General features: G+C 37.0%; 1 protein-coding gene across 3 annotated transcripts; it reads left to right on the forward strand.

Annotated features, from left to right (window-relative positions):
• The first annotated feature begins 687 nt into the window (after positions 1–687).
• Or8b37 (olfactory receptor family 8 subfamily B member 37) lies at positions 688–8237 on the forward strand. Of its 3 annotated transcripts, none has more exons than XM_087563249.1 (2): positions 688–698; positions 7310–8237. In XM_087563249.1, the coding sequence occupies exons 1-2, from the start codon at positions 688–690 to the stop codon at positions 8235–8237; spliced, it is 939 nt and encodes a 312-aa protein (XP_087419375.1).
• The last annotated feature ends 6870 nt before the right edge of the window (positions 8238–15107 follow it).

Genomic DNA, 15107 nt, shown 5'->3' on the forward strand with positions numbered 1-15107 from the left:
TGACTCTATTCCCTGCCATTGATTCCTCTTACCCTACCTGGATTGTCTGTTGGGCCTTATCCAGAGAAGATATGAATAGTCCTGCTGGGACTAGATGTCCCAGGGTGGAATGGCACCCATGGAGGAGCTTTCCCTCCTCTGCAGAGGAGAGGGAGTGTTTGTAGTTGTAGGACTGGCAGGAGAAGAGGGAAGCTCTGATTGGGATGTAAAGTTAACAAAAAAGTAAATTATTGAACAAATAAAGTAAAAGGTCTGAGGAAGTGCAAGTTGTAGAGGATATAAAAGCTTAATTAAATTATAAGGGTCTAAGAAAATGACTAAAGGTACATAAATGAAAGTTATGAGAGTAGGGGAAAGAATTAGAACATTAAAATAATAAATAATACTTAAACTTATATATGATGTTAATTCTTCCAATAGTCAGAGTTTTAATATATTAATCAATGGCGTTCTAACAAGCTATTAGACTAGTCTTGGTCAAGCACTGACTACTATTATTATAGTCACAAGGTCAAAAATTTAAATTTAAATTTTCTTTGATTTAAGTATACACTTAAATATTTCTCATTATATTAAAATATCTGTGTCTGATTTATATGTGTGTATTTGTCAAAACTCTGGATAGAAGAAATAATGTTTGTGTTTTTAACCTCAAATCATTTGATTTTCTGTCCCCAACCTTTTTCTATGACTCAAAGGTCTGAGTCTACTCCAGAAGTTTACTGATCTCTCTCTCTCTCTCTCTCTCTCTCTCTCTCTCTCTCTCTCTCTCTCTCTCTCTCTCTCTCTCTCTCTCCCTAAAAATTCATGTAAGTTTCAGAGAGTTAGAATTTGCCTCTACCTGCAACAGGTCAAATATACTCTAGATAAGTATTCCTGTCATGTCAATCAACTGCCTTACCTCCCTGTCTATTGTCTGTTCTCGAGTTGGAAGTTCCAAATATAAGATTTGACTTTAAATTCCTTAATTTTAACTTCTGTTCTTAGGCTATATCTGTCCTGTCAGATTTTCATTCAATTAATTGATACTACCCAGAAATCGTCTATGGACTAAAAACTACTCCAAAGTGTTCTACATCATACCAGTCCTAGGAAGTTTTATAGAACTGGAGCAAGTCCCTGGACTTTGTGAAATCTGATATAAACCAGTACAGTGTGATTGTTCCCAATATCTTCAGCTGGATTACAGAAACCAGATGCTTCTGATTAATATCCATTGCCTGCATTCAGACCCTTTGACTAACTTCCCAACTTTCCAGTGCCCTAACAATAATGTCCTAATTTTAGCAGAAAACATTAACAGAAGAGAGTAAATCATCCCCCATCTTTAACAAAAAAGCTGGAATGGCAGGTCCAAGAGCATCTAGTTTCCCTCCATAGAAGGAATCTCTTCTATTTTCTCTGGCAATGTGGACAAATGGTTATCCCTAGTGACTCTTGGCATACCAGAACTTGTGCTGGCCTCTGGGCTCCTTCAATAACAAGAAAGTACCAATTATAAGTAAACAAACTAAGACCTATCAACAGGTTGATTCATTAGTTGAAGTAGTTCTACACTATAGCTCAATACAAGACCTGCTCTGTGTTCTGTAGAACAAGGAGGTTATTATATGGCTTTAAGAGAAAATTGGTGTTTACATACAAGTCACTCAAGAATCATTAATTTTTTTCTGTATATAAAACAAAGAAACAGAAAATTACAAAACATAAAATATAAAGAAACCCAATCTCTTATGCAAAATACTCTTAAAAACAACAGAAAACAAAACAAAAACAAACAAACAAACAAAAAAACCAAACCAAAAAACAACAGCCAACCAAAAACTCAAACTAAGATAAGACAAAATCAATAAGCAAAGAGAAAACAAACAAGCATCAACACAAAAATCCATCTGAGGCAGGGAAAAAAAAACCCCAAATGAGGCAAGCCATTGGTTCCTGTTCTCTTTTTCAGATCTCTTCTTGCTAACAACTGTATTGTCTGCTATATCAGGACTCCTCTTACTTCTGCTACGGATAATTGCTGTTGACAAGTAAGGTATCAGAAATACTTTAAGCAGATATATAAATTCCCACATGGGTGCCATAAACTCATATTTTAAAATCTCAATATTAAAAGGTACCTATTGCAGAGACAAGAATTTGACCCAAGGTACAACTAAGGGGGGAACATATTTTTATATTAAAAAATTTTTAAGTTTAAATTACTGTGATTAATAGATTTATGAAATTAATTTGCCTCTAGACTAAAAGCACCACTAGCACAAGAAATGAATGTATAGGGACTTCTTTTCTTGTGTAACTTCTGCTAAATGAACATATATTAAAATGATTCTTTTTTCCTCCATCTTTATTAACTTGGGTATTTCTTATTTACATTTCAATTGTTATTACCTTTCCCGGTTTCCGGGCTAACATCCCCCTAGCCTCTCCCTCTCCCCTTCTTTATGGGTGTTCCCCTCTCCATCCTCCCCTCATTACCGCCCTCCCCCCAACAATCATGTTCACTGGGGGGTTCAGTCTTGGCAGGACCAAGGGCTTCCCCTTCCACTGGTGCTCTTACTAGGATATTCATTGCTACAATAAATGGGACATTCATATATTAGTACCTCTACCCTCATGTTCATAGATTAGGGGACAGAAAATTTATCAGAGCCCAAGGTACTGATGGATTACTTCATGCAAATAGTCAAAGTGCTAATGGCTCTTTGAAAAGTTGTGTGGAACGCTTATACTGTAGAACTTTCCTAATACATAAGAGAGAAATATAAAAGGAATCTCTATATAATGGGGAGATAGTGCCTCAACTAGACATTATATAGCACTAACTACACCCTCCAGTGTCAGGAGCCCCTTGCATCTTGCTAACTTGTTGGCCAAAATGATTCAGTAGACTGACCCATTCCAAACATCACAGGCAATTGGCAATGTCATTATTAAATTCAATGAACACCCTGACAGTAAGGCCTTATTTCTGACACCAGTTAATGTCACTGAATAGGGAGACATTCAGTTAGTACTCTGCTAGAAGTTTCACTCCTACTGAGTATCACTCACAGTGCAGAGGGCATCTTGCATGATAATGGAGGATGGAAAAGAATTTAAAAAGATAATTAAAACAAAGTAACTAATTAAAAAAACATTTTACATGGAATGCATTTTAATGAATCTCCAGGTTCCGATGACCATGGGACACCAAGGCATAGGTCCTGTGGGGCACATTTCAAGTTTGCCCTAAGGAATTTTTGGTCCCTTAGTAATTTTGGAGAGTCAAAAATAAATGCAATTCATGTTGACAGTGGCTGTATTTCCTTTAATGAAAATTGCAAAAATCTACAATTGAGGGATATTCATTTTTCTTTTTCTCATTTTCTCATTTTTTTATTATATTTCTTCTCATAGGCTTCATCAAGCCTTTGCTTCGTTATCTAGGGAATTGACCTGTGAGTCTTCTTATGTCCTGACAGTTGTTTCTGAATTTATGACTTGTTTTTGGGTACGTTCTCCTACATCAAACTTGTACTTTTATGCCTAATTGATCCAGATGAAGTGTAAAAAAATCTGACCAAAATTTCATCTTTGTAACGTCTGTTAGTAGCAACACCTAGTTGCTACTTAATCAACTCCTAGGAAAGTCTCCTGGAGGTTTTTGCTGCTGCTGGTTTCTTGTTTCCCTTTAATGAGAAATCTTGCTGAACACTTTAATGCAATGCCTCGCATTAAACGTCTCGCAACATTACTCTTAATTCAGGAACCTTCTTTTTTTTTCATTGTTTCTTCCCCTTTTTTCATGATCTTCTTTCCCTCTCTCCCTTTTCCCCCAGGTATTCTCCTATTCCCATGCAGTGCCTGTTGTAATTCACCCTTGTCCCCTCTCTCTAGTGCTTGTAATTTTTTTCTGTTCTCCCACGCCATATTAATCTAAGTACTGAAACGGTTTCGATTATGCATGACAAAAGAGTAAAAAAAATCTCCCAATGCATTACAAAAGGAATAGAACATTCATTTTGGCATTTGAGTTTTTATTATAATCCACTATTACAAATTTTCCTGTGATCTGAGTCTATGTAACATGTGTGTCAAAGAAAAGCATTGGGATTCTCAGTGTTTCAGAAAATTAGGACGGCATTCGGGGATTTAAGCTATTGCTTCCTTCTTTCCTTCCTTCTTTCCTTTCTGTCTCTATGTCTGTCCTACTTTCTGAGCTCAGGAACTCTGATCCGAAGTCCAATTTGATGAACTTTGAAAATAAGCATCGGCTGTACATGTCTTATGAATGTGATCCTTGTACACATTCTTGCCCATAAATAAAAGCATTGGCACTCTATAAATATTTTCCTATGGGGAAATGTTCTGTGTTATACTCAGTATGATTTCATAGAGGGCTGGGATGAGATAATCATTTATTCATTCTTCTCTACATATTTATAGATCATCCCATGAATATGTGAAATTTGATTGCTTTCAGTGGTTTATTAGCTAATTAGCACTGAAGAAAACAGCTAATTTCCATGTGATGTTATGGACCTGAGGAAGAAGTATGTGTGATATCTATGAAAGAAGACATTGTAAAGAAGCACATAAGATTTCATCTCGTGATAGAAAGTATGGAGAATCCATAGTATATTAGATAGGTTTTCATGCTTTTCTTTTTGGAGAGTGCCTAAAGTGGCAGTAATAAAATGTATGTGAAACTGGAGCCCCAGAGATGTGAAGGAAGAGTGAAGAGTAAGGGAGCAGCAAGGGTTGGGTGTGACAGTAGACAGAATGTCAGATTAGAGGTGTGAGTGTGAGGAGGGTTAACTAATGCTAACCTGTGAGGAAAGTCATTTTACTATACAAGCTTCCTGAAATGTATTTATGAATTAAAAGAGTTTAAATGGAGTTGCCCTATCATTGGTAGAGAATGTGTTTCTCTTCAACATCATAGGCCAGAAAAACCCAGAAGCAGGAATGAGCTATCTTTTGGGTCTTGTTTGCTAGTAGTGTCCCATCATCCCCAAACTTGCTGATTAGGTCCTTTTGAAGATGACACCATATAATCCAGTCATAACATTGGCACAATAAGCTTGTATCTACCTACTAGTCTATTGTCTAGAGTGTTAAAGAAAAATTTCTATGTCCACATATGCTTTGTTCTTGCATTTATATCTTTTGTTAATTTCAAATGAAAACAAATTATGTCCATCTATACATAATTCCAGAGTCCAAACGATCAATTCAAACATGCAGACCTAAAAAGAAGTTAGGATAATTCTACTTGTATTATTTAAACTCATCATAAGCACTCATCGCCCTCAGCATGCTTTGAAGGTTAGTGAGAAACTAAACCTTTTATTGTACCTGTTTCTCAACGATTCTGAATGATTAACAGAGATAGCAACGTGTCATTTTTTGAAAGTTGTTCTTAGCTTATGTATAGAGTTGAGAGACTAATCTGGTATTGTTCAAAATTATAATGCTAAAAGTCTATACTTCCTTTCAAAGGAGAAACATAATGCTCAGTTTTACTCAAATGTGAGTCATGAAAGCTACAGTAGTGACTGACCTGGAAGGACATACTCACTGTACATTGTTGACTTAAGTGTTATAGGAGTAACCAACAACATTTGGATTGGATTTCAGGCTTGCTCCACACACAAAATTTACTTCTAGCCTGCTTATTGGAGCCAACTGCTCAGGCTAGATGAGTTTCATAGGTCATAGGAAAACATCTAAGGCTGTTACCTGATATGGATATAGTATTTGATTCCTAATGCTTTTCCATTATACTGATAGACTGGTACATCTCTCAGGCTTCTTTAGAGATGTCTCTTTTAGCAATAAATTGAGATATACCCAGATATCCATAGATAGTCAAGAGGAAGAGTATAAGAGAAGGTGAGTGTCTAGGAGTCAATAGGAAGAGTATAAGAGAAGGTGAGTGTCTAGTCCTACAATGGAACTCCACATCAATCACCTTCACCCACATCTCAGGAATCATTTGCGAAGTAGGGGTGGAAAGGTTGTAAGAGCCCAAGATAAGACATGACTACATGAAAACAATGTTTTCAGGATATTCCCATGGAACTCACAGTAGTAACAATTGTAAGCATAAGAGCTGGGTAACACCAAGCCTGATAAGATCCAAGAATGGAGGTGAGATATGGTTGTGAATTCAACCTCTAGATGAGTAACTATGGGCAGTTGATTAATACTCTGAAAACATGGTCAATTTCAGATGCAGCCCTCATCAGCTACCTAAGACATGCACATACATAAAGGTAATAGTTAATAGACTCAGTGTGGTATAATATTGAAAAGAACGCATGAATTGGGGAATAAATAGTGACAGGAGAATGAGGGAGGAAATGCAGGGAAGGACATCAGGGATGAACTTCATCAAAATACATTGTATACGTGCATAAAATTTAAACTATGAAATAAAACAAAGTTACATACATCTAGATAAGCCAATGTCATTACTATTGTACTACTTTGAAAATACCATAGCGAAAAATCCTAATCTCTTGGGAAAATACCTGGGAAACATAAGCCTCTCAATTTTTAATCAGGTCCCTAGGAATACAACAATCATAAAATCCTCTTGAGTCATTACCAGGTGGCTCTTGTGACATCAAAAGATGACATTTATCAACCTCTGTTACAAAGAGGGCATTGAAGGAAAAACTGCCACCAAAAATCATGATCTAGAATTCATGGCTTCTTAGTACCTGGACGAATAAAAGATCTGGTTTCCTTGGTTCAAAATTAATTTCTCTAACATCCAAAAAGCCAAATCTAGTAATAACAGAAAATATATTTTCTGTACTATTCACCTTCATAGCTCTTCCATACCACTTGTACTTGCCCTCCTGTGAGAGAAGAGGAGGGTTATTATAGACAGTCCTCAGGTCTAAAAGTACAAAGGTGTGCATTAATTTGGATAGATGCATGATTTTCTTGTCTCTAACTACAACTGAGCAATGAAGTAAGCCTTTGATGTGCCTTATCTTTTCTCTTTTGAGAGTAACACTAAACATGCAGTAGCAGGATGTTCAAGGTAGAAGTAGAATCAGGATGCTATAGAAGCAATGATAATCATTGTTTGTCTTAATATTATTCCCGAATAAATGGCTTCAATGCATTTATAGTTAGTTCTGTACTATAACTCCTATATAATGTAGTAAAGAAAGGAACAGAGAATTGTGAGCTTGAATTTATCCTTCTATTCTGGCTCTTAGTCTCATGTTAATGTAGGTTGAAGGATGCTGGAATTCCATTTTAATGTTATAATTATTCCTGTTCTTACAGATATCACCTAGGGAAGAATGGCTTTAGGAAATGCCTCTTCAGTGAAAGAATTCATCCTGCTGGGCTTGACACAGCAACTGGAGCTCCAGCTGCCTCTCTTCTTCCTCTTCTTGGGAATCTATGTGGTCTCTGTGGTGGGGAACCTGGGCTTGATTGTTCTGATTGTTTTGAGTCCTCACCTGCACACCCCCATGTACTACTTTCTCTTCAACCTTTCCTTCACAGATCTCTGCTATTCCTCTGTCATAACCCCCAGAATGCTGGTGGGTTTTGTGAAGCAGAACATCATCTCTCATGCTGAGTGCATGACTCAGCTCTTTTTCTTTGCCTTTTTTGTTATTGATGAATGTTACATTCTGACAGCAATGGCCTATGACAGATATGCTGCCATCTGTAAGCCCCTGCTTTACCAGGTCACCATGTCTCGCCAGGTCTGCCTCCTGATGACAATGGGTGTATATGTGATGGGCTTTCTGGGTTCCATGGCTCACATAGTTTGCATGCTGAGACTCGACTTCTGTAATGGCAACATCATCAATCACTATGTATGTGATGTACTTCCTCTCCTTAAACTCTCCTGCACAAGCACCTTCATCAATGAGCTGGTAGTTTTCATTGTTGTGGGTGTCAATGTGATAGTGCCTAGCCTGACTCTCTTTGTTTCTTATACCTTGATCCTTTCCAACATCCTCAGCATCCATTCTGCAGAAGGTAGGTCAAAAGCCTTCAGTACGTGTGGCTCCCATGTCATAGCTGTTTCTCTTTTCTTTGGAGCTGCAGCATTCATGTATCTTAAGCCTTCTAGTGCATCTGTGGATGATGATAATGTATCTACCATCTTTTATACCATTGTTGGTCCAATGCTGAACCCTTTTATCTACAGTATAAGGAATAAGGATGTCCACCTTGCACTGAGAAAAACGATGAAAAGGAGTTTTACATAAGTAGAATCTATTTGTTATGGAACTAAAGTCTTATGGCCTTTGAGGTTTACATTTTCGAAGGATTGATTGGAGTAGTAGGTAATTGGGTGATAATATATTCAGAAACTGGAAATTCAAAAGATTTATTTAATTATGCATGTCTATTTTATTATTTTGTCATGTGATTTGGGGACATCATAACCCTACTTTCTTTCATGCTGGGCAAGTGTCCTATCACTGAGGAACATCTCAATCACCACTGTAAACAAGTTACATTTACAAGTTTCATGTGGCTCTCTCAGAGACAGTGTCTCAGTAATTTGTAAAGTAAACTAATTCGAAGTAAACTTCAGGGATGAATTGAAGGAGATTTCATTATAAAGGCTCCTTTTGTTTTTCAAAAGACTAAGGTAAAGAAGAGAAATGAATGCCTTTTTCTCTCTGGCCTTTTCTCATTGTCTTAAAGCTGTTTGTTAAGAAGTTGAGTCTGTTTTGATTCCAGTCCTCTCCTAGAGTAGGTTTTCCCCTCATTGACCTAAGGGCAGGTATGTGAATATTAGTATGTCTCCATTGGAAAGAATTTGACTAGCCAAGTTTCCTATGTGATGGATAAGTTTATGTTTTAAGTTTTACTTATGGTGATCAAGAGATCTGTGAAATAAAATTGTCTTTAGCCTGAAAGCCACAATAGAGCCAAGACAGATGGAAACCTACTGAATGTTAAGGGATCATTCTTTTATAATTTTAAAGAAACTGCTGTTTATCACAAATATGGGCACAATGTGAATCACTGCTTCTGCTTTTGTAAACAAAGTTTTCTCCAGAAAACCAGGAAAACTGCTGACGTAAGTTTTCTAAATTGACTAAGACACAGTTGTACGTAGGCAAAGACACACGTGTGTAAACTAATGCAATCTCCTGATTTCCGGATGTATGTCTGCACATAGATGGGATGCAACTGTATGTTTTAAACTGCCTTTAGAAACCCCTGTCTTTTGTGCCTTTGTGCTACATCACTGAAATCCTGACTCCCAAAAATAGCCCTGGCCAAATACTATCTGAATAAAAGCTTTCTTCTCTTTGTCAGACTGATGTGAACTCCAGGCCTATAATATTCTGATGTCCCAATGATATATGGGTGTTCAGCCGGAACTGCCATTTTTTATAATATGCTTTGGGGCACACCTGCTTCCACTTTGGGGCCTGAGATAGGTTAATGTGTCCCAGTGCTTGTGCAAACCATTAGTAGTTTCTCTATGCCTAGAATATGTGTACTTAACAGCCTTCAGCTGTGTAGTTAAGAACCCTGTCTGTAGCATACCTTTAGTGGATTTGAGGGAAAAGTGGATCTGGACTTAATTTTCAAGTAGGAAGTTCAGCCTGGACAGTGCTTATTCTCATTGCTTTGTTCCCTGAGGGCTCCTGCCATGGCTTCTGAGAAATTGGGAGGCTCTGTTCTTGAGGGAACCACAGAAAAGATGGGATGAAACTTGGCTGCTGTTTATATGAAAGAAGGTGGCCACCAAATATTTGTTCTTTTATGGTGTCCTCAGACTTCATGAGCTTTCTGTCTTTATAAGCTTCTGCTTGATAGACATGTGTTTTCCTGTATACTCATGAATGTGTAGTGTTGGGTGGATTGCTTCATATGCTCTTGAGATTTTTAAAACATTGTGAAAATCTTTGACTGCAGGAATCCAGGGATATGTTAGATATAGATAATATTAAAGTGTTGTTTTATGCTACTCTACTTTATTGAAATGCTAGTGTAGCGGCACCATCTCTACCCAGTTCCAATAATGATTATTTAAGTGATTCCTCCCAAACTCTGTCCTGTGTCAGTTGTGCCACATGGCTTCATTACAATGAGGGAAAAACACAAAAGCATAGCAGAATACACTGTGTGCTTTAAAATAGGTAAAAGGTAGAACAATTTCAATTAGGATTATTTCTACTCCTCATATCTATTTCTTTCCATCTATCTATCTATCTATCTATCTATCTATCTATCTATCTATCTATCTATCTATCTATCACCTATACCTATCTGCCTATATATGTATTTATGTATCTATCTATGTACCTATGAATGTAACTATCTTTCTATCTATCTCTTTATTGGTTTCATTTAATTTAGTAAGACTTTTGCTGAAGTATGAACTTTATCTCAAGATTTTTAAGAGTATTGTGTTAACTCCTTTTTAAGTTCATTGTCTACGGGTAAAATTTGCAAAATTTGTTACAAAAAGTTAACTGAAACTTATAATAAAAGTGTTGATAATTGAAAATTTATACTTAGGTAACAATCATTTACTACAACACCATATATGTAAAGTGGATTTAACTCTTGTTTTTCTTAAATAGATGTTTTGAAATAACAATTATGTGACCTCACCACCATCTTGATTAAGGCAACTATGTGGTATAAACCAATAAGTTGGCAACAACAGTTTTCTAAGGTATTTAACTTTAGGATGGGTATTTGTTTGATAAATTTTGTCCTATAAATAAAAATAATAGATGAGCACAAAATCATAAAACCTGAGTTAATGGAAGAGAGAGTTTTAAAGCAATGCATTTTATAAGATATAAAACTGTATCTACATGTACAAGTATTAAAAATTAAAGCTTTACAAGGTGGAGAATATAGGTAAACTTCTCTTTTACCTTTGCAATGTTCTTTACTGTACTACCTGAGCCAGCAGTAAAATTTGAGAAATAACATTAAAGAGGCAATGACAATCCAAGACGTCAATAAAAGACTAATAATTTTATTCCTCAATCTATCTATAAATCAGGTTTCATTTACTATATTCAGTAACTTTTTGCTCTATTTTAAAAAGGCTAAATAACAGGTCTTTTGGGTGTTAGATTTTTCTCAGAACAGCAACATCATGAATGAAGCAAAAATGTTTGCTCTTGAATATCCTCAAAATTTACTGGGTCTGAGCTCTTCACTGGGTTGATATATGCAGACATTCTTCTAGTAATATTACTAATTCTATTTCTCACTTCAAATAGAGGGCTATGGGCAGATATAACCTGCCTACAACCCAGAGCACTAGACCTAATGAATACATTTAAAAATGGTCAAGACAGAAGATACCACTAGAAGAAAAACCAAGTAGGGAAGAAAATGAGAGAATCTGTCTCCTTGAAGAAATCAGCCCAGGTAACCTCCTAGCTTCAGGCTGCTTGTCTCTGGTCAGGTTTTTGATGTCATACTCAGTGTCATCAACAGGGTATGACATCTCTAGTTGGGTCTTATAAATGAAATTACAATTTGGCTTTAGTGTGGAGCATCCTAGTTATCTGGCCCTGCCAGTGAATTGGGCATTGGGATAACACCCTCTTCTCCCTTGACCCTTGCCACGTGGGCAGTTTGGAGAGCTGTCTGGAAGTCATAGGAACAGGAGAGCTAGCCTTGCCACTCACTGGCCATAGCATGTGGGAAAGTAAGGCATGGTCTTCAACTGTGCAAAATAATGGAGCTTATAATGAAGGCACAGGTGAGCCAATCACAGATTTGTGAAAGCAGGAAAACTGGCTCACCCCCTTTCCAGCTATAGCACTTGTGAGAGTGAATCCCATGTCTTGAATGGACAGAAAGTATAACTAGCTCTAGATGCCTCAGTGAAGGTCAGCAGGCCCCAAGTCAATGAAAGCAGGATAGCTGTCTTGACCTCTTAGATGTGGCAACACTGGAGAGGGCTAGTCAGAGCTGTGCTGGAGAGATCCTTTAGTTGGTACTGTTGTTAGAGAGGCAGCAGGCTGACCAGCTCAGCTGACACCCAGAAACAGATTCAGGACTTTGAGCAATCCAACCTCAAAAGCTACGCCATATGTAAAATGTTGAAACATGTGGAAGGGCTTGTCTTGCTGATCCAAACTGCCAGATATGTACCACACAGAGCAACAGCAGGGTAACTGGGAGGAGGCCCAGATTGAAGACAGACTCATTGCAATGAACATTTGTAAGTGAAGATGTGTGTACAAAGGCAAATATTCTGGGGCACATTGTGACATGACAAGACATTTTATGTGCTTTGTTTTTTTTTTTTATGGTGGGAGGCGTGAAATTACAATGTTAGAGAGGCAGATATGAATCATACTAGAGCTCATGATGTTTGAATCACAAAAAATTTATTAAAAGTTAAAAAAAACCAGAAAATATGGCTTAGAAAAGACCAACATAATTTAACGCCATGAGATAGGGTTTAGACAAGGTTTTGAATAAACTAAGATAGCAGAGATGTGTATCATTCTAGATAAAGGATGATAGAGGTTTGAGAAACAGATGAATGACCCGGATTGCAGGGAATAAAAGTGGAGTTAGGAATATGGAGAACGATATGAGAAGCTAAAGAGTTAGGGTGATAGCTATGAGAACCAAAACCTGAGAGATTCCCATCTTATGATGCACCAGGACAATGGACAAAGCAGTTTGGAAAGAGGACTATATATAATGTCAATACTTTCCTAAGATTTATCTATGAAAACATTACTAAGGCTTAAATCACACATCAAAACTCAAATCTAATAGTGGGAGATGTAAAGAGCTAACTCTTACCAATGGGCATGTCATCTGGACAAAAACTGAATCATATGGTCCTAAGAGATATCTACTGAGCCTTTCATCTACAGCCAAAGAATATACCATCTTTTTAGCACTTCATGGAGCCTTCTGCGAAACTGACCAAAAAAGCAATCATGCAAGCCTCAACAGATTGATGAAAACTGAAATAACTCGCTGCATCTCATCATTCCACCATGGATTAAAGCTGGAATTCAAAACAACAAATATAACAGAAAGCCTACACACTCATGGAAACTGACAACTCTGTACTCAATGATCAGTCAGTCAGGGAAAAATTAAAGAAAGGAATTAAAGACTTTCTAGAACTCAATGAATATTAAGGCCAACATAAAATTTATGGGACACAAGGAAAGCAGTGCCAAGAGGACAGTTCATAGCACTAAGTGCCTCCATAAGGATATTGGAAAGATATCACACTAGGGACTCAAACTTTTTTAAAAAAGCAAACACACTGAAGATGAGTATACTGATGGAAACAATCAAACTTAAGGCTGAAAGAAAGCAATTACAAAGAAGTAGAAAAGTACAAAGAATCAATGAAATCAAGAGCTGTTTCTTTGAGAATATCAACAAGATAGACAAACCCATAACTAAACTAACTAAAATGCAGAGAGACAGTATCCACAGTACCAAAAGCAGAAATGAGAATGGAAACATAACAAAGGAAACATAACAATAAGGAAATTAAAAAACACAAGAGGTCTTTCTTTTAAAGCCTAGAATCACAAAAATAGAATATTTCAATTAAATGAATGATTTTCCAGACAGATGCCATTTACTAAAGTTAAATCAAGATCAGGCAACCTATTTAAATAGTCTGGTAAGGAAATAGAAACTGTCATTAAAACTCTCCCAATCAAACAAACAAAACAATTAACAACAACAACAACAACAACAACAACAATCAAACTAAAAAACTGAAAAAACAACAGCAAAAACCAAACAAGAGACAGATGGTTTTAGTCATAATTTGTCCAGGCTTTCAAAGCAGACCTAATACCAATATTCTCCAAACTATTCCACAAAATAGAAACAGAAGAAACATTGCCAACTCATTCTATGATGCCACAGTCTTCCTGATAGTTAAACCACACAAAAACTCAACATAGGAAGAAATTTCAGACCAATTTTTCTTATGAACACTGATGCAAAAATACTTAATAAAATACTCCCACACTGGGTCTTCAGGTACATCTGTTTCCAATTATCTGAGGAACATCCAGATTGATTTCTAGAGTGCTTGAACCAATTTGCAATCCCACTAGCAATGGAGAAGTATTCCTATTTTCCACATCCTCACCAACATGTGCTATCAGCTGAGTTGTTGATATTAGCTATTCTGACCGGTGAAAGGTAGAATCTTGGGGTCATTTTGATTTGCATTTCCCTGATCACTAAGGACTTTGAACATTTCTCTTTTTTTAATTTTCTTTCTTTTTTTTTTTATTAACTTGAGTATTTCTTATTTACATTTCGAATGTTATTCCCTTTCCTGGTTTCTGGGCAAACATCCCCCTAATCCCACCCCCTCCCCTTCCTTATGGGTGTTCCCCTCCCCATCCTCCCCCCATTGCTGCCCTCCCCCCAACAATCACATTCACTGGGGGTTCAGTCTTAGCAGGACCCAGGGCTTCCCCTTCCACTGGTGATCTTACTAGGATATTCATTGCTACCTATGAGGTTAGAGTCCAGGGTCAGTCCATGTATAGTCTTTAGGTAGTGGCTTAGTCCCTGGAAGCTCTAGTTGCTTGGTATTGTTGCTCATAAGGGGTCTCGAGCCCCTTCAAGCTCTTCCAGTTCTTTCTCTGAGACTTTTAAAATTTCTTTAAATGCTTCTGAGCCATTCAGGATTCCTCTGTTGTGAATCTACTGTTTAGTTCTGTTTAGTTTAGTTTTGATTGGGTTGTTTGGTTTCTTGGTGGGTAACTTCTTAAATTCTTTATATATTTTGGATATTAGCCCTCTATTGGATGTGGTGTTAGTGAAGATTTTTTCCCCAATCTGTGGGTTGCCAATTTGTCTTATTGATTATAACCTTTGCCTTACAGAAGCTTTCCAGTTTCTTGAGGTACCATTTATCATTTTTTGATCTCAAGCCATTGGAGTTCTGTTTAGTAAATTTTCCCCTGTGCCGTGAGTTCGAGATTCTTTCACACATTCTGTTCTATTAGATTCAGTGTATGTTTTATGTTAAGGTCCTTGATCAGCTTGGAAATAGATCTACCTGAAGACACAACTCTTGGGCACATACCCAAAAGGTATCCCATAATTCCATAGGGGCATTCTGTTCATAG

This window comes from Rattus norvegicus, chromosome 8 (assembly GCF_021556685.1).
Source record: "Rattus norvegicus strain SHRSP/BbbUtx chromosome 8, alternate assembly SHRSP_T2T, whole genome shotgun sequence".
In the NCBI taxonomy this organism is placed as follows: domain Eukaryota; kingdom Metazoa; phylum Chordata; class Mammalia; order Rodentia; family Muridae; genus Rattus; species Rattus norvegicus.